Source organism: Gadus chalcogrammus, chromosome 20 (genome assembly GCF_026213295.1).
Source record: "Gadus chalcogrammus isolate NIFS_2021 chromosome 20, NIFS_Gcha_1.0, whole genome shotgun sequence".
NCBI lineage: Eukaryota > Metazoa > Chordata > Actinopteri > Gadiformes > Gadidae > Gadus > Gadus chalcogrammus.
In genome coordinates this window covers 22,926,028-22,946,899 of record NC_079431.1, presented here as the reverse complement: position 1 = coordinate 22,946,899, position 20,872 = coordinate 22,926,028, and the positions used below count along the sequence as shown (strand labels likewise).

Here is a 20,872-nt window from a genome sequence, read left to right as displayed (position 1 = left end):
TCTATGATTTGATGACTGATTTCAACGATCAATGATAGTAACCCACCACAAACAGTTCACAAGTCACAAATATATAGTACTTAACTTTGCCCTTATCAGATAAATATTATTGGTGGCCAAGTGCCTCACTTTAGCGTCGTTGACCCATCCAGCCACAGCATATTGGTAGGCATCAGTGCTCTTGAACGCTTTAAAGATATCTCCACTGTATGGGGAGGGGTTGTGGACTAAATAAATATGTATGTCATGAAGATTGATTTGAGGCAAGCATACTAATGGACTAAAAAAAACTAGGGATAACAAATAAGAATCGGAGCCTAAAATCGATAATATCTCTGTCTCTCTCTTGCATTCAGATGAGCGGTGTGGGTGGCCATACTTGGCGAGATCGGTCGTGCAAATGGCGGCGTTCCAGAAAACGTGACGTAGATGAACCGTATGTGGTTCACGTGACGTCACTGTAGCTTTGCGGTGCCATCTTGACGACCGATCCCACCCACTGACCCACTGATTTCAGTGGTAACTCAGCACCAACAACAACACCTACGACCACAATCAAACAATGAGGATGCGCTCTTTTATTCTCTTTAGTGCAGGTAATGAAAGGTTCTGAAAGATGGCATATCCATGTAGCTTACTAATGAATAAAATGCATGCAAAAAACGTTGACATATGACCCACTATGTTCTGCTCCATATACCCAATGTTGACATCGTCCCAGGCTCCAGCCAAAGAGTATTGGTATTAATACCTCATTCATTGTCCAAAATAATCCATAATAATTATAATCAATAATCCATAATAATTCAATTCGGGTTTTGTTGTGGGTACAAAATTAATCTTGAAGAAAACTCGTCCTAAGCATCCCCGGCGAAATTATCGTCTATGATTTGATGACTGATTTCAACGATCAATGATAGTAACCCACCACAAACAGTTCACAAGTCACAAATATATAGTACTTAACTTTTCCCTTATCAGATAAAGATTATTGGTGGCCAAGTGCCTCACTTTAGCGTCCTTCACCCATCCAGCCACAGCATATTGGTAGGCATCAGTGCTCTTGAACGCTTTCAAGATATCTCCACTGTATGGGGAGGAGTTGTGGACTAAATAAATATATATGTCATGAAGATTGATTTGAGGCAAGCATACTAATGGAGTAAAAAAAAACTAGGGATAACAAATAAGGATCGGAGCCTAAAATCGATAATATCTCTGTCTCTCTCTTGCATTCAGATGAGCGGTGTCGGCGGCCACTATGGCTGAATCAATCCCTGAAGAAACACTTTTGTGTAGAACAATACGACCGCTGGACAACTTCTGGGACTATTTTCAAGATTAGTATTATTTCGAGATCGGTCGTGCAAATGGCGGCGTTCCAGAAAACGTGAAGTAGATGAACCGTATAAATAGCCTATTTCATAGCTTACACACTGATATTTTAAAACAGGAATGCGAAATGCATCCTGGGATATTTAACGGTCCCAAATCCACATAAGTCACCATCGATGCAGGCTCGATATTTCGGCCAATTTAAGAACGCATCAAGAACACTTCCGGGTTTTACGACAGTACTTCGCCTGATGCCAGAGCCCGTCTACGAAGAGCCTGGGCACTTCCTATACGCCCCATTGTACCGATCTTGGTTGTAGTTCCATTAGACATCCACTGGGTGTGATCACGGGCAAGTCCAGAATGAATGGGAGTCTATGGGGCTAAACGGCTAAATATGTCTCTTTCACCTGCTTGTCGTTGAAATATCGCAAATTTTATTGTAGATTCCGCAAGTTCAATATAGATTATAGTTCAAAAGTCGAATGAATGAGTACTTATGCCCTTTCGATTTCTTACAGTTTGGGCCGTTGTTGGCCGTACACGCTAGCATTCTGCTAATGAATGCTGATCGGTCAGGGACGGACTTGCGACTGATTACGACCAGAGACCCCTCTTGACGGCATCTGAAGCTTTAGCACGATCAGAAACATTCCGTCGAAGTTACTTTTTTGTGTACTGTATTTATATTTTCCTGCAGGCCCTTTTATTTTTTATATAGTTATGTATGGTGAAAGTACATGGGCATAATGGAATTTCTTCCATTTCTTGTGTTCAATGTTCAATGTGTTATATACATGGTAGGTGCGGTATGACCACCTTAAATAATACAGTCAATGTCCCGCTCAATATCATTTCATCTGTCATTGTCTATTTTTCGAAAATAAAGATAGTTTAAAAAAGAAATGCCTCGTAAATGTGCAATGATAAACTGCTCTAACAGTGGAAACGGATTGTTCGTCTTTTCGTTTCCCAAGGACAGAAAAGGGTAACGTTCTTGCTTGCTCCTGTATGAATGGCCCTAGGCTACCTGAGGCTGCACCCTGGTAGGGAAAGTTTCGCTGGAACCGGGCCCGGGTAAAATCGCATATGGCCTATTCAAGTTGCGCGCTAGACATTCTCTAAAGTGTCGAGACTCAAGCACTTAACTAACCTTAACCGATTGTTCAATACAAATTGTTTGTTAACGATTTAACAACTTTAACATCTGCTATTACAGTCGTTGTTTTTTTTGTAGGACTTGGGCTAATGACCTTGCACAGAGGGAAAACCATCTACACCACTTGTCATTGATTTCTATGCATTCACTGATCTTTACAGATGGGTTTGTTTTAAGCCATTGAATATAATTGCTCTGCCCTGCAACACATTATAAGCTACACATGTTTGTTAAATGAGAAATATGGTCTGGGTCACATTGCAACAGTAACGGTTGTATAAAAGTAATTATAGAAACATTATACCAACATTGCAACCCTGTCCCATCAAAATTACGTTCCCGGAAAACTATTCGGCATTCTCAATTACGTTTGGCAAAAAACGTATTTTGTCCGTGATTACGTTTTATTGAACGTATCGCAAATACGTTCGGTCTCAGCCTATTTTTTGCCATTTATTTACTTCTAGGATTATGTTTGGTTGAAACGTATCCCAGATATGTTGAATGTCAACGTATAGCACATTATTGTCATTAAGGCATATTTCCCTTTCGGGGAACGTTTCATTTAACGTATATAGTCTGAAACACGTATCTTGGCCGTGAATACGTTTTATTGAACAACCAACAAGGTTATAAAATACATAAATTCCTTGTTATATAGCCTACAATAGCCTACATTAATTATAATTATTTGACAACTTCCCATCACTGCCAGTACTACGGCGAAGGTGACGGTGATGCAGGGTTGCGAGCTTCACGGGTTGTTTTAAAAACGGATTTGCGGGTGTAAACCTCAAAGGCGCGGGTCAAGGTTTTCTTGGGTATTTCAAAACCCAGCGCAGAAACAGTTGGGGTGTAATATGTATTGTATAATCTTCTTGAAAACTCAGTCAGAACTATTAAAAACCAGAGGATGGGCGGGGTTGGGCAGTGGACACACACACACACACACACACACACACACACACACACACACACACACACACACACACACACCAACCCGGTATCACGCCAAGGCGTGAAATAGATACGTTGGTCCACATCGCAAGGCGTGTTCAGGGTCACGCTTTGCCTGACCAAAGCGTGAGCAGTACACGATTTCTTCTCCATTCTAAATAAATGGAGGAATAGCAGGGGGCGAGACGTTCTCCTAGCATTTGGTGAAATTGTTACGTACAGCCTATATTAATCTTTATTATCTGAATGAGAAATGCAATATTTTAGGACAGAATCACCATTAAACGTGTTTCTAATCATATTTCTAGCGAGAAATGCACTTTTTCCTTGAAAAGTCTTCAGTCAGTGAATGTGCATGATCTTTATTAATCTTTATTATCTGAATGGGAAATGCAATATTTTTGGACCGATTCACTGTTAAACGTGAACCTAATAACATTTCTAGCGAGAAATATACTTTTTACTTGCATATTCTTCAGTCAGCGATTGTGTCTGATCTTTAGTTTTAAAGTTATTAGGAAGATTTTATAGGCTCGCTCGCATGTTTCAACGACGTCAGGTTGCTAGGGACGCTGCTTTCGCTAAACTAGAAGCTCACGTGTTTCCTGCGTTTGTGTTATTAAACCGTTACTTTATGTAACTTTTAATGCCTATCATCTTGTTAGAAACACGTATATCTGACCCAGCCAACCCAGTAGCCAAAAGCATACACACACACACACACACACACACACACACACACACACACACACACACACACACACACACACACACACACACACACACACACACACACACACAGACACAATGCATTTCGCTGCTTAAACAACAACAACAAATATTCCCTCAAATATTATTACTTTCAAAACATTGGCCAAAGTGGAATATTTTTTTTATTTGGGCTGCTTCTAGGACATTTTGGGTGGATTTTGAACGGTATGTGGGCAGGACGTTTTTTGCAGGACCTGGCAACCCTGCGCTGTTGCCCGAGGTGCTGAAATGCTCCGGAACAGATCTGGATCCACTATGGCCAAAAGACTTGCATGCCCCCCCTCCCCCCTTAAATAAATAATATGGCAGAATAAAGAATAAATTCATGCATTATCATTCAACTTGAACATGTGTTTTTACAGTATAGCGTGGTGGAGGGATGACGTATGTTGGCCAACCCGGAAGCATCACCCTGGGTTCCCTTGACAAAAAGCCAACGGGTTTTTCCATTGGATTTTGGATTATTGCAGAAAAATTAGCGTCTTTGAAGCACCCCCTCAAAAACTGAAAACAAAATAAATAAATAAAAATATCCTTGCTCCAAAGAACGAAATGTAAACCAATGCATTCTGAATGGGAGTGTTTCTCAGATTTTTCCATGCTACACAGAACGAAATGTAAACCCATGCAAATAAAGACTTCATGGTCATAATAATTTAAATATCATTAATCTCCTGAGGGTAGTATTCTATTTTTTTCAACGGGACTGCATCCAGTCACTTGACCGTCATGGTTGCTATGGTGGTAGTTGCTATCGACCGCCCCCTCTAATCCTTACATGGCTCTAAAAACCAAGCGGCAAAGGAGCTGCCGTCAATTGTGTTGTTTTTGTCGTAAACTGGGGTCTGACGGTTAAAAAATAGACAGATATTCCGAGGTATCCTTAAAAGGCAGCTTGGATGTTTATATTTTCTGCAGTTTAGGCTTCTTCTATAACCTATTTTTGAAAGCAAAACAGCAAGTTCATTGATTTAACGAGGCAGGGTTATTTGAAACAATTTATTAAATAAATATTTGTGAGAGGTCATTCCTTCTCGTGAGTTTGCTTCCTAATTATGTCACCCCTACTGTCCAAAAGCATCCCCCCCCTCCCCATATGGATTTGGAGAGTTGTTGCCACGTCCCAGTGCTGGAAGTATCATATAATATGAAAGAGGGCATTCAATTATACTACAATGATCAATTAGGAGGCCGAAGCCCTAATGGAAGTGATGCAATAGGTGACTGAATCGAGAACAATTGAGTAAACTGTACCTTGATATATACCCTTATATATCAAAGGGCGTCTCAAAGGACGCATACGCTTCAACCTGTTGCTCCAGCCCTACAGGAAATGACTCAGCAAGTGCTCCATCTCGTTACACCTCACCCAGCGGCTCGCTTGCAAGATTTTGGCCTGAAGTTCTTCCCAGACCTACACCCTAACAGTCCAACATGCATATCTGAGAATCAGGCCTCTCTTCAATAATGACAAAAAGTTATGAGAGAAATACACATTCACTTTTTGTTATCTCATTAGCGGCGTGGTGCACAGGCCAGCTGTGTCTACACACATTAAGCCACAAATGTACACCTCCATCCCGCAAAAAATGGGGCCTAGAAACTAACCTCTGTCTTATGTACATTGACTGTACTGTTGGAGGTCACGCCCCTTTTCCTTTCCCTTTTCGAGATAGCTAGGGATGCTAAAATGTTTACACACATTTCCCGGGGCCCCGGCAACGACATATCCAAGATTTGTAGTTCTAGCCCATAGAGAAAAAAAGTTTTCCCAAAGGGACTGTCATTTGGTCAAAGCCCCTCAGAAGTGTGGCCTGCAAGACCTAATGGTTCAGAATGTGGTGGAAAAACAGTTTTTGAGATAGGAAGGTCTTACCGCCCTGAAATTTGAATACCATATTCTAGGGCCTAACTGGGACCCCCGCACCGAAAATTGGCCCGGTCGGACCCCGAGGGCAGGAAGGGGGGGCCCTTCCTGCCCGAAACTTGGCCCAGTCGGGGGCCTGGACTTTCATAATCTTCGCTCGGTGAATGTAAAGGATGTTTGGTCGGATGTTATGACGAAGAATCATAATGTGAATGGGAATATTCCATAAATGTCTTGATATCATCTTTCGTCTCAACACTTCTGCTGCAGCCGCTTAAAGTCTCACTCCAAGGACCTTAAAGATCCCATGCCATTCTATTTTATGATGCTTTAATATAGGTATTAGTGGGCCACAAACACAGTATTCAAAGACGTCCCCGAAATTCAGCCGTGGTGCAGAGTTACAGTCACTCCGAAACAGTCGCACATTGAGCTTCCCCCAAACGCGCTGTTTCGGTGGGCGTGTCAAGGCAGGTCAAGGAGGGGGGTGGGGGTGTGGCCCTGAGCAGCTTGTAGCCACTACCATGCGCTCTGTATACGGTGGGCGTGTCAAGGCAGGTCAAGGAGGGGGGTGGGGGTGTGGCCCTGAGCAGCTTGTAGCCACTGACAGTACCATGCGCTCTGTTTACGGTGGATGTATCGCAATGGCTCGTAGAAACCCATATTATACATATCTATATCATATAATATATAATATATATTATCACCTGGCCCTGAGCAGCTTGTAGCCACGGTACCATGCGCTCTGTTTACGGTGGATGTATCGCAATGGCTCTTAGAAACCCATATTATACATAGATATCTATATCATATAATATATAATAAATATTATCATGGCCAAAAGCTGTGTGAGCCTCCAGACGATAGGTTATTATGAATCTCAAACGACCGCGTCTACTTCAGATTGATGTGGAAGTAGAAGAACCAGAGACGTCGGAGAACCCGACGAAGTCCTTTGTGATTCATTATATCGTCTGGACGCGCACACAGCTTTTGGCCGTGATAATATGTATTATTTGATATAGATATCTATGTATTATGTGATATTATTTAGATATAGAGCAGAGCTCCAGGACTGTAACGCAAGTGTTGTACACTTCCTTGTTATTTGGATAACCGTTCTGCTGTTGGTGTGATGGCGCATAACACGTCGGACTCTCGTCTCTGGTATTTCTACAACGAGACTCGTAGTGGGGGTTATCTCAGCCATGGTTGAGAATGAATTGGGGGAAAGGAACTTTGGCTTTGACTCCCTGAAGTAGGCTACATGAACCACGACATGGAGGAGAAAGGGATTGTTGGCCGCGAATGTATCCCGCTTGAGCCCTGCTTCCCGCCGCCTCGGCAGCGGTCAGCGCTAATCACCGCATCCTGAAGCCGAGGCGGTGGTCCATCGGCAGCGAGGCTCCGGCGGGAGACGACCGCGGTCAACAATCCCTTTCTCCTCCATGTCGTGGTTCATGACTTCAGGGAGTCAAAGCCAAAGTTCCTTTCCCCCAATTCATTCTCAACCATGGCTGAGATAACCCCCACTACGGGTCTAGTTGTAGAAATACCATAGACGAGAGTCCGACGTGTTATGCGCCATCACACCAACAGCAGAACGGTTATCCAAATAACAAGGAAGTGTACAACACTTGCGTTACAGTCCTGGAGCTCTATATCTAAATAATATCATATAATACATAGATATCTATATCAAATAATACATATTATCACGGCCAAAAGCTGTGTGCACGTCGAGACGATATAATGAATCACAAAGGACTTCGTCGGGTTCTCCGACGTCTCTGGTTCTTCCACTTCCACATCAATCTGTAGTAGACAGAACCGTGCGCTGCCTGCTGCCTGCTGCCTGCTGCCGGCGCGAGGCAGCACCGCCCGGCTGCCCGCTGCCGGGCGGTGGTGCTTCGCGGCGGTGGTGCCTCGCGGCAACCGGCGGCAGGCAGCATGTCGCAGTTCATGTAGTTCGATGTCGTTCTGCCATTGCATTCAAAATTCTGTAACTAGCCTGTTACTACGAACTAAGCAACTACCGTACATGTATTAGCATTTAGCACTAGCTCAATCACGACTCCTTCAGAATTCTTGTGGGTGGTTACGAACCAACCAAGTGGGCAGGGCCATGAATAATAATTTGACAACGCTACGTCACAGTGTCACCTTATCCAGATCGGCTAATTTCTTCTGCCTCTTTCCTTTCATTGCCTATTGCATTCAGCAGACAAACTGCATAGATTTCAAACTTACCACAGCTCACAAACTTATTCAGACCTATGTTATTTAACAAACAATAGGAAAAATGTGATTTTAATGGCATGGGCTCTTTAAAATATGAATCAATCCATTAGAAGTATGAAAATATCTTCCCGGTGGCGTAACGGGGCAAACAAGGTGTCCTTTGACATCTACGTTTCGAGGCGAATGCAATAGTGCCACACATGATCATATTTGAATATGTTTCGGGATAGTAATTAGCTGTCGTTTTTGGAGGCCTTTATCAATAATAACCAGCTATAGATTTGCTTCCCGATGGAGATATTTGACAAATTACATGTTATTTAGCATCTACACCAGGGGTTTTCAAAGTGTGAGAGAGTGAGCCCCCCCTCAGAGAAAAAAATTCAGCTGAGCCCCCCCCCCCCAATTTTCTTTTCTAAATACCTGTGTTTTGAAAGCTATTTTAATTATTTTACACATTTCAAACATCTCTGATCATAATTTTAAAACATTTGGAACATATTTTTGAAACATTTGAAACAAATTTTTTAACATATTTTTTAAACATATTTCTGAAACATTACATATTTTTGCGTTTTTAAACAAAACAATTTAACAACTTTATCTAAGCATGTTTTAGCTAGTTTCAAAAAGGTTTGAAACTAAAACTGTGATTCTGAAAAAAGTATAAACGCTATCAAAATTCCGTTTCGATAGTATTGAAGATACAACTGTGTAGATTTGTTTAATGGTTTGAACGATGGTAAACGGTTGAAAAAGGAATGAGTTACGATGTCTAGAAGTAGGTGTATCAGAATGGGCTGACGTCTTCAATGAAAACAGCTGAAAACGAAGCGGTATGAAACTAAAACTGTGATTCTGAAGACATTTTAAATGATATCGAAATTCAGTTTCGAGATTATTGAAGATACAAGTGTGTAGATCTGTTAAATGGTTTGAACGAAGATAAACGGTTGAAAATTGATTTAGTTATGTTACTTCTACAGTTGAAGTACGACTGATGATTTGAATCATCGTCTTTCAGGGTTTTTTTCGGGTTTATTTTTTTTTCACGTTGCGCCCCCCCTGAAGAACTCTGGTGCCCCCCAGGGGGGGCGCGCCCCACAGTTTGAAAACCACTGATCTACACGATAAGCTGAGTCCAATGAGATCAAGCTCGCCCTCTTGCTACACCGAGATCATGTCCTAGACCTAGGTGTACCATGTAAAATACATGTTACCATTTTCTAGAGTGTCATGCTTTTCTAGAGTGTCATGCATTTTCTAGAGTGTAATTTGTCAAATATCTCCATCGGGAAGCAAATCTATAGCTGGTTATTATTGATAAAGGCCTCCAAAAACGACAGCTAATTACTATCCCGAAACATATTCAAATATGATCATGTGTGGCACTATTGCATTCGCCTCGAAACGTAGATGTCAAAGGACACCTTGTTTGCCCCGTTACGCCACCGGGAAGATATTTTCATACTTCTAATGGATTGATTCATATTTTAAAGAGCCCATGCCATTAAAATCACATTTTTCCTATTGTTTGTTAAATAAATGTCATTGGACTCAGCTCAACGTGTAGATGCTAAATAACATGTCATTTGTCACAAATTTCTATCGGGAAGCAAATCAATAGCTGCTCATTATTGATTAAGGCCTCCAATTTCGACAGCTAATTACTGCCATCAAACATGTTTGAATATGCTCATGTGTGGCACCGTTGCAATCGCCTGGAAGCGTAGATGTTGAAGGACTCTTCCGCCACCGGGAAGATATTTACATGCTTCTGATTGACTAATGAATTGATTCAGCTATTCCCCCAGAAGTCTGGGGTCAAAAGGTCAAAAGGAGACGGCACCAGGCCGCTTATGAGACAAAAGTTAATGTGTATTTCTCTCATAACTTTTTGTCATTATTAAAGAGAGGCCTGATTCTCAGATATGCAGGTTGGATGGCTTCGGTGTAGGTCTGGGAAGAACATCAGGCCAAAATCTTACAAGCGAGCCGCTGGGTGCCGGTGCAACGAGATGGAGCACTTGCTGAGTCATTTCCTGTAGGGCTGGAGCCACAGGTTGAAGCGTATGCGTCCTTTGAAACCCCCTTTGATATATAAGAGACCTCAAGTAACAGCTTACTTAAATGTTGTCGACCCAGTCACCTATTTCATCACTTCCTTTAAGGCTTCGGCCTCCTAATTGATCATTGTAGTATAATTGAATGCCCTCTTTCATATATATGATACCTCCACCACTGGGACATGGCAACAATTCTCCAAATCCATATGGGGAGGGGGGGTGATGCTTGTGGACAGTAGGGTTGTAAACTAGACATAAATTGGAAGCAAACTCAGGAGAAGGAATGACCTCTCACAAATATTTATTCAATAAATTGTTTCAAATAACCTTGCCTAGTTAAATCAATGAGCTTGGTGTTTTGCTTTCAAAAATAGCTTATAGAAGAAGCCTAAACTGCAGAAAATAAAAACATCCAAGCTGCCTTTTAAGGATACCTTAGAATATCGGTCTATTTTTTAACCATTGGACCCTAGTTTACGACAAAAACAACACAATTGACGGCACACTGTAAAAAATAAAAACTTGCGAATACGCAAAATACAATTGCAACCTTATGCATTCAAATGTTTGTGTTTTCCCAACTAAGTTTTATGCGTTGGCCAAACTACAAAAATGCTGTTGTCTTTACGAACAATTGTTCGTTCTACCAGTGGGCACTACATAAAATGTATCATTCTGCCAATGTAAGATTGTTTGTTGAGGTAACCGTAATGTGACTCCCCCAACTACAAAAATGCTGTTGTCTTTACAAACAATTATTCGTTCTACCAGTGGGTACAGCTTAAAATGTAGCATTCTGCCAATGTAAGATTTTTTGTTGCGGTAACAGTTATATGATTGCCCCAACTACAAAAACACTGTCGTCTTTACTAACAGTTTTTAGCTCAACTTAGTACAAAATGTTAACTAGTAATATAAAGATTTCTTCGTTGACCGAGCCCATTATTCCCTACTGTTATTACCAAAGCAAATCCACATACACAAATGCACGCTTAAGAGAAATTTATTCTCTGTTCAGTTTCAATTACAAAGTTTCAGTTACAAATTAAACAAAATGGCAAAGTTTTCAGGTATAACGTGTGTGTGTGTGTGTGTGTCCCCGGTAAAAACATTCTGCAGTTACACTTGGACTTGAACAATCACCCCTGCTTGGATGCAAAAAACTTGAATTTGAACTTCAACAAAATGGCTAAGTTTTCAGGTATAACGTGTATGTGTGTGCGTGTGTAACAGGTAAAAACATTCTGCAATTACACTTAGAATTGAACAGTATGTGTGTGTCTGGTAAAAACATTCTGCAGTTACATTTGGACTTCAACAATCACCCCTGCTTCGTTGCAAAAAACTTGAATTTGAACTTCAACAAAATGGCTAAGTTTTCAGGTATAACGAGTATGTGTGAGCGTGTGTAACAGGTAAAAACATTCTGCAATTACACTTAGACTTGAACAGTGTGTGTGTGTGTGTGTGTGTGTGTGTGTGTGTGTGTGTGTGTGTGTGTGTGTGTGTGTGTGTGTGTGTGTGTGTGTGTGTGTGTGTGTGTGTGTGTGTGTGTGGTAAAAACATTCTGCAGTTACACTTGGACTTCAACAATCACCCGTGCTTGGTTGCAAAAAACTTGAATTTGAACTTCAACAAAATGGCTAAGTTTTCAGGTATAACGTGTATATGTGTGCGTGTGTTACAGGTAAAAACATTCTGCAATCACACTTAGACTTGAACAGTGCGTGTGTGACAGATAAAAACAATTATGTGAACTTTTCAAATTTCACAGCTGCTAGTCAGAGCTGAATCCAAGAGGGAAAACCATTTTTTCTTTTTTAGACAAGACAAAGCTTCTTCTTGAGAGATCGCACACGGTTAGAGCATTTTGGGCCAGTCTCCATGAACACCTTTTGAAATGTTTCAAAGGTGTACTTATGGTCCTCGGGATAGGAAATATTGAGTGCATAAAGGAGGCCGAGAAGGTAGGCCAAGGCAATGGAAGTATCCGGAAGGTCCTTTACTACTATGGATTCCTCCAAGATGAGTGCGATGTTTTGGATCTTGGGGGATGAGGCTTCAGCCACACAGTCCTCAAGGACATACAGAATTCCCACAGTGACTCCCTTGGCAGCCACGTCATCTGGATCAGTTTCCTGTTTGAGGACATAAAGAAACATCATTTTCAATTCAAACTCACATCACACACTACATGTCTTGTAGGGAGCCAGGCATCCCCTCTACATCTCAAATTGGAATGTCATGTCCAATATGAAGTGGTCTGTCATTTTAGCTTTGTTCAATATCCCGTCGTTCAAACCTATCTGGTGCTGTCCATGGGAAAAATAATGAGAAAATTTGCAAAGCTGACTTAATGTGGCAAAGAACCTTTGGTTTCTGTGCCCCATTTGGTCAGACAATTGAACGTCTGCATGATTGTAATAACTAAGTTATATTGATGACCATTAATACTTACAAGACAATGCTTGAAAAGTAGATTAGGATCTTCACGTAGGAACACAGGAAGTCCTTTCATGGCTGCTTCCTTGCGGTGTCTGACAATGTTGGTGGTCTGAAAGAAAAAAAGAAAAAATAGCAAGATAGCTCTAATAATAGTAAGACTAATTGTTATTCAACAGATTGAAATTCATCTGGGCAAAAGTATTGTTTGGTACTGTAGTGTACTGTGCACACACCTCTTCATCAAGCTTTCTCAGTATCTCCTTCAGGTCCTTGCCAAACTCTGTTTTTCGGGCGCGGTACAAACTCAGCAGCAGGGGCGTATATTTTTCTACTGCAGCTCTGAATGTTCCGAGTAGATCTTTGTTTGTATTACGGAAAAACTCCTCACAAATCTGTAAAATGCAGGAAAAAAGAATTATGTACAGAGGAATATTAGGTAAATTGGGAAAATGTTTAACCTGTAAAAAATGTTCTATAGCCATTATCACTTTTAAAAGCATTTACAGACACTCTTACCTGATCTTTAAAGAACAAAGCGGGCCATCTATCTTTCAACTCTGCCACCATGGGTTGTTTGTCGACAACCTCCTTTCGCCTCAGTGAGAAGGTCATATCCATTTTCGCTTTGATGAGAGACTCATCTACTCTTGCCTTCTTGGATTCCTCCATTAAAAGCTGTCTCTGTTCCTCCAAGGAGGCTTCATCTTGGTCATTTGGATGGTCTGGACAGTGGTTGATTTCGCCACGTTTAGGCCTCTTCAAGACGAACTGGGTTGTCTCTCCATCTGCCCTTCGTTTTCTATTCAGAAGAACCTCAGTGCAACCAGCATCCCGCAGCTTTGATCTGTAATTGTTGAACTTGTTCCTGATGGAGACAAGCCATCCGCCGTAACCATTTCCATCATCTTCTTTCAGGCAAGGGTACTTTAAAATCAATGCAACAGCGATTGATTCAACCTCATGAGGCTCAGGATAAGCCTTTATACTAAAACTAGCTTGACAAATTTTGTTCAGAATATCACTTGACATGTCCCTGGGCACCTCGCCTATGCCTTTTTTGTTTTTTGCATATTCCTCATTGCCCTTTTTCAACCTCAGTTCAACATCATGAGACAGAGGAGGAATTGGAAATGGAGAAGGCCACACTGAAGCACTGCGCATGTTTCCAGTAGTTGAGGGTGATTGGCTAGGTGAAGGGTGGGTCGAAGGGCTAAGTGAAGGGCAAGGCGAAAAGCCAGATAAAGTCCTCCCCGGAGATCCTAAACTTGCTGTGTCCAGAGACGATATAGATCCAAGAGACTGAATGTCAAATTCATTAGGTTGTATGACACTTAAAGTAATAGTAGGCACTTTCCACTTTATGTGCAGGATTGCCCGATCACTTGGTAATTCAGCTATAGCTGATAAATCACACAGGGCATTCTCAAAGTCAGGGTCCTCAAATTGTAAAGAAAAGTCTCCTTGCAGCGGTAGTTTTTCTCTTAAGAAGTCAACCAGTGCATCTACAGACTGTGGCTCTTCGCTAAGTTTGACACGTCGTGCCTCATTAGCAGACAAAATAACACGGAGTAGCCGTGCCTGGGGAAAAGAGTGGCTCAGGTTAGTAAAGAAAATTATGATTCAACATTCAAGCAATGTTAATATCACTTACCATTTTCTCTTAACATAAATGTGTCCTAAGGGTCACCCAGAGCTTTCCTCCGATGGAATAGGCTGTCAAAGGAAGATAATGATTCAGGTCAGCGATTTCAACAATAACCACTTCACTATAGTCACTGTACTCGACTTGAAAAGACCTATAATGTTCAAAGTACCATGCTGTGAGCTTTTTGGACAGGAATGATACCTTGTCAGCAATGGCTATAATGCTCACAATCATGAAAAACTCAGGTTGGCCATAGCACTGCCCTGCTGAGACAACCATACCTTCAGTATATTCAGTTCCAAACAGCTGCACTTTGCTAGTAAGACAGACTGTGTTATTGTAGGGATATTTTCTTGACACAGCTGATTTCTGTGAACTGTTCAAAGATCCAATCGAAACAGTGCTAATTTTCTCAATGTAAAGGTTAGACTGAAAGAGACTTTGTCCATCTGAGTAGTATGCCATACACTGCTGATGCTTTGTACCTAGGGTGACCAGATTTGAGTTTGTGAAAAAGAGGACACTTCGTCGCGGGGGGGGGGGGGGGGTGGCGAAAACATGGGCATTTTTTCTTTAGTTCGTCCATGAACTTACATTTACGTTTAGGCATGGCTGCAGACAGTGGCGATCCTAGGTCCAATTGCGCCCCGGGCAAGATTGTTGACGGGGGGGGGGGGGGGGGCATACGTACTTCAGTGGGGGTTTCATTCCGTCTATACACGGCACCTTCTCAACGAGCACATGAGATCGGTCGCCCAATGACAGACTCTCTCTACAGTCAGCTCGCGCAAGAAGGTGGAACGTAAGGGAGATACCATTTCCAGAACTTCGAAGGCCGTAATAACCATAGACATATACAATGGTAATAACTAGTAGGTTATGTGAAAGACCCAGAAACAGAAATATGCGAAGAGGCAAATAAAAAGATAATAATAACAATAATATATATATTTTTTTTTTTTGCGACGAGGCAAAATACCGGACGTTTTTGGAATCCCTGCCGGACGCATTTTTTAGGTCTCGAAAAGAGGACATGTCCGGGAAAAAGAGGACGTCTGGTCACCCTATTGTACCTAAAGAGAGCTCCAGATTCTTTGTATTATGCAAATCACGTGCAATTCTTTTGAACACACTGTGTTTGGACTCAAACCTCATGGTCCACAGATCCACTAATGGACCAAAACAGCGAATAAGGTGCGGATAATGCAAAATAAAATGATGTTTTGGTTTTAAGGAAAAATTAGGAAATGTGTCTCTGAGAAGTAAGTGGTGATCTTTGAGTTTGAATGACAGGTAGCATAATGTTTCCTCTGTAAATGTGTCAGATACAACAATTTGGACAATCTCTTTTAGATCCATCAATATTTCCCATGAAATATCATTCTCTGCAACACAACCTCCCACCATGAGGGGAAGCAGTCTCAACAATGCCCAATTCTCGTGGCCATTTCCCCCAATGGAACCCTTTTTAATGGCTGCCTTCCTAACAACCTTAGGTTTGTTGACTTTATCTGAGTGCTTGTACGGAAATGACCTGATTATGTGATTGAGCTTGTCCAGTGTGAAGTATCCTTTTGAAATTAAATCTGAAAGGCACAATGCCAATTCTACTGGAATAACCCCTTCAAAAAAATCGTGCAATATATCCGGGGGGAATCCTGTCACAGGATGGAATGAAGTCAGGTGCTTTGCTAGAACACACTCACGTTTTACCCCATTTACACTCGTCAGAGTTGGGTTTTGTTTGAGCTCATCCACAAACTTATCATGCTGATCAACAGTTCTCAAAAGGAATTCTCTTGGTCTGGGAGTCCCTATTTCACCACGACTAATCAAACAGAAACGACAAAATTTGTCTACAATGAAACTTTCTTGGAACCCGGCTAGACCGTGCGCTCCGAGATTATCTGCACAGACACAGAATATCTTTACTCCAACAGAGCTCTTCAAAGCATCAATATGAATTCCATTATCCTCAATACGTTTTAGATCCTTAATAAGTGGCTCCAAAATCTCTCATAACCAAATTCTTTCACATCCCGACTATTTCCTAATGCTGCCAACTGAATGACTGTCAGATCACCCCTAAATTTTGCTGGTAAATTTAGGATGAGCCAATACACTGCGACTATCTTGTGTATATTCCGCGAAGTTCCCAAAGGATTGGCGACCTCAAACTCATCAATGTACAGGGCTATACTGATTTCTAAACCGTCAGTGTTACCTCTACTCTGCTTAAAGTACTGGCCATCCTGGAAAGATCTATAAACACCAGCTAAGTGTTCTTGTTCGAAAACTAATGCCCCTAAAAAATCAGGACATCTCAACAGGCTTTCAAGCACTAATGGCAATGGTACGTAGACAAAAGTGTTTGTACTACCTTGCCTATACAGGTACTCGACTGGCTCGATCAAAGAAAACTTTTTCTTAAAATAACAGGTTCTTCTGTAGTCAGTAGACACACAGCCTTTTACAGATGTTCCAGTCACTAATGGATTGGATGTAAATACAGAATCAACAATATCCTGAACTAGATTGTTTTCTGTTGAAATGTTGTTATTTTCCAGAACTTCTGCAACTGACCGGAAAGCAAGAAATTTTGAGCATATGAATATATCACGGATTTCCTCAACTATTTTTTGAGTTGCACTACGTGTGACATGTAGAACCGTTTGCATAGAGAGGAAAAGACATGCAACTTTGTGTTCAACTTGTTAAAAATCCAGATGATCTACTCTATCTTCCTCAAACACAATGCTTGAATCATCTTGAAATGAAGTTGACGCTACACTTTCATCAGCGATGCCAGCTTCAGCGCTAATAGGTCGAATGACTGTCCTTAAATCTTTCACTGTATATTGTTTGTGCTTTCTACTTTTATGTGAGCTGAATGTTGAGTATGTGTTCGTTTTAAACTCACAACCTAGAAACGGACATTGAATAGTTTCTTGAATTTTAAGGTGATTTCCTAGATGCTTAAAAAAATCCTTCTGAGAACATATTTCTTCAAAATCGCAACATTCACATCTAAATGTCAAAGACTGTTGATCAATAGGTGCAGCTTTGCGATGATTTCTAGAAAGATGTGACTTTAAAGCTCCTTGAGTTTTGAAGACACACAAACAGTCCGAGTATACGCACGGCCAATGGTGACGTCTCTTGTGGCAAAGCTGGTGATGCCTAACAAGGTCGTCTTGGTCAGCAGAAAAACAGCAAAACTTGCACTGCATGGAGATTCAATCCCGATACCTGAAACGTAACAATTTAATTGTATGTAAATAAAAACACATAGAGAATAGTCTGTTTACATTAATTAAATAATTAAAAAATAATAATAAATAAAAATTGCACGCGCTGGGCGATATGGCCTAAAAAATAAATGCCCGATTTTTTCCCCAAAAATCTGATTTCCGATTTAAATAAAAAGGCATTATGGCAGGCCCTGCCATTGTAAACAGTGTAACCTGTAATATAACATAAAATGTAAAATATATTAAATATAAAATATTTCTGTAAACATAAAATATTACTAATGATAAGAGGTAGTTCTGATAAAGTGCCAACATAACATTTAAACTTTCAACATGTGGTCATAAATATACAGTGTTTTGCAAACGGTAATTACCTTAAAAAAGGGAATAGTAACAGGAGAAGAATGAGAAAAACACACACGCAGCTCTTTTTTCTCGTCTTTTGAATGAGGAAGAGGAGCGCGAACCCCCTACTGGAGCCCCGAGGCATTACCAACAGATCGACGAATTACCAACAGATCGACGAATTATTAAACCACACAGATATATTTCAAATGAATTATGTTTACCTCAAAATAGATTACACATATATGAATACATTTTTGTATACGACTTGTCACTCGCTGCCATGTTTGTGTATCACTTTGGTAAATGCGCGCTCTGTGCGGGGGGAGGGCTGAGCCCATTCCGAACTACGGGAGCTGAGAGGGAAGCGTTGGCGGATGTTGAAGAGAAAACCGATTTTCATATAAACAAGTCGACGTGAGCTACACACTCGAGTTAATGGATAAAATCGTTTTTATCGCCCAGCCCTTATTTAGCAGGCAGGTACCCAGCTGCTCCCGCCCATTTATTTTTGTTTTCCGTCTCAATATCACAAGTCCATGCGCTGTGCGTGCCCTGCTGGTTAATCTGCTATCCTCTTTCTGCTATCCCTATCGCCTTCAATGCTTTGAGATGAAAAATGGCTGAGGCAGGTGAGTCTTCCGAATCAAGTCGAGTATTTCAGTCCAACTGGTTAAGGAGTGTGTCATGGCTTTCAAACATACAAACCATAAAGCCTATGGACGCCTCAGGACGGACTAGTCAACGCGCTGAGGCATCACTCGGGCAGGATGTAGTGAGTGCGTGCGTGCGTGAATGACATGAGTGTGCGTTTTGCGAGCGTATGCGATTTCAAAGTAACGAACAAACAAACAAACTCAAAGCCGAGCATGCATCTAAAATTATTCCTTCAAAACCAAATAAAAAACAGCGTCGCCCATTCGGTTCAAATATTGCATTTTATTTTCAAAACTTGGGAATTAATACGGCGTGGTAAATAAAGTAATTAAAGCGAATGAGGGACGCCGTTTTTGTTGTTGCTGTTCATTTGGTTTTGAACGAATAGTTTGACGCATGCATCGGCTTTGAGTTTGTTACTTTGAAATCTCACACACACACACACACACACACACACACGCGCGTCTATAGGCTTAATGGTTTATATGTTTGAAAGCCATGACACACTCCTTTACCAGTTGGCCTGAAATACTCTACTTGATTCGGAGGACTCACCTGCCCGCTCGGCGGTCGGGCGCTCCGCGGTCGGGGCGTTCCGCGGTCGGGGGGCTCGGCGGTCGGAGCTCCGCCGCCGGCCATAGGCCCGGTTAGGAATCTAGCTAAGATCTGCTAAGATCTGAATGTCCCGCAGCCCGGTGGTTGGGGACGGCTGGTGTAATTAGTATGGGCAATTACAATGCGTGAAAATGGCATGTTGTATGGAGGAAACCGCAGGCCTTGACTAGGTTAGTCTACATAAAAAAGACACGTGTGCGACTAGCTTAGCTAAACACCGAATTGTATTCTCATTAAACAACTTGCGATACGAGAGTCCTCGTTGCACAACGGTAATAACAAATTAAGTGAACAAATAAATGATACTGTTTGTTGCATGGCTGAAATTTTTTAACAACTCTTTAACTGTGTTATTTGGCTAAAGCCCAACCACAACGTCCTTGAGATGCTAGCACTAACTGACTTAGCAAAAGCAGTTTCTAACATAAAAACACTTCAATTGGGATGTATTTCATGAAACCTTACAAGGTAATTAAAAATGACCTGATAACTAGAATGAAATATCAAAAATCGAAGTAACTTACATTTCCAAGAGCTTCAAACGTCACAAAGTCTTCAATTTAAGTGAGTCTTCTGACAGAAGAGCACGTTGTGGATTGTGAACGTCGACAGAACGAACCCCTTCAAATCTCTATGGGAAACCCCGTGTGTGTCAATCATTTGGCGCCACATCTTGGGAACTACAAATGCCAAGTTCAGTTTACTCACAAATGCATGTTTGATTACATTTGTGATTCAAACTGTTGATTTAACAGGTTTTTCTTTATTCTTGTATAGTCATTACATTTGTTTATGGTATTGATTCAGAAAATCATATGAACTGGATAGATCACATTTATATTTTTTACAGTGCAGCTCCTTTGCCGCGTGGTTTTTAGAGCCATGTAAGGATTAGAGGGGGCGGTCGATAGCAACCACCACCATAGCAACCATGACGGTCAAGTGACTGGATGCAGCCCTGTTGAAAAAAATAGAATACCACCCTCAGGAGATTAATGATATTTAAATTATTATGACCATGAAGTCTTTATTTGCATGGGTTTACATTTCGTTCTGTGTAGCATGGAAAAATCGGAGAAACACTCCCATTCAGAATGCATTGGTTTACATCGTTTTTGAGGGGGTGCTTCAAAGATGCTCATTTTTCTGCAATAATCCAAAATCCAATGGAAAAACCCTTTGGCTTTTTGTCAAGGGAACCCAGGGCGACGCTTCCGGGTTGGCCAACATACTCATCATCCCTCCCCCACGCTATACTGTAAAAACACATGTTCAAGTTGAATGATAATGCATGAATTTATTCTTTATTCTGCCATAGTATTTATTTAAGGGGGGAGGGGGGGGCATACAAGTCTTTTGGCCATAGTGGATCCAGATCTGTTCCGGAGCATTTCAGCACCTCGGGCAACAGCGCAGGGTTGCCAGTTCCTGCAAAAAACGTCCTGCCCACATACCGTTCAAAATCCACCCAAAATGTCCTAGAAGCAGCCCAAATAAAAAAAGATATTCCACTTTGGC

General features: G+C 41.4%; 1 protein-coding gene and 1 long non-coding RNA gene across 2 annotated transcripts; both read right to left on the bottom strand.

The window, feature by feature from the left end:
• Positions 1 to 12,183: 12,183 nt before the first annotated feature.
• On the bottom strand, positions 12,184 to 13,459 carry LOC130373076 (uncharacterized). Its single transcript, XM_056579307.1, has 4 exons — positions 13,358 to 13,459; positions 13,075 to 13,233; positions 12,855 to 12,950; positions 12,184 to 12,534 (listed from the first exon to the last, which is right to left on the bottom strand). Exons 1-4 carry the CDS (start codon positions 13,457 to 13,459, stop codon positions 12,217 to 12,219), a joined length of 675 nt encoding a protein of 224 aa, XP_056435282.1. The 3' UTR covers positions 12,184 to 12,216.
• Positions 13,460 to 13,950: 491 nt separating this feature from the next.
• On the bottom strand, positions 13,951 to 19,940 carry LOC130373620 (uncharacterized). The gene is made up of 4 exons (XR_008893534.1): positions 19,879 to 19,940; positions 17,628 to 17,735; positions 14,493 to 14,554; positions 13,951 to 14,419 (listed from the first exon to the last, which is right to left on the bottom strand). It is a non-coding gene; the product is annotated as an uncharacterized LOC130373620 (long non-coding RNA).
• Positions 19,941 to 20,872: the final 932 nt, after the last annotated feature.

Bases quoted from the DNA above. Each gene is read 5' to 3' on its own strand.
- LOC130373076 (XM_056579307.1), bottom strand. From the start codon at position 13,459: ATGGATATGACCTTCTCACTGAGGCGAAAGGAGGTTGTCGACAAACAA. The intron at 13,234-13,357 runs GTAAGAGTGTCT...TGCATTTTACAG, and splicing joins CTTTGTTCTTTAAAGATCAG to ATTTGTGAGGAGTTTTTCCG. The intron at 12,951-13,074 runs GTGTGTGCACAG...TTTTTCTTTCAG, and splicing joins TGAGAAAGCTTGATGAAGAG to ACCACCAACATTGTCAGACA.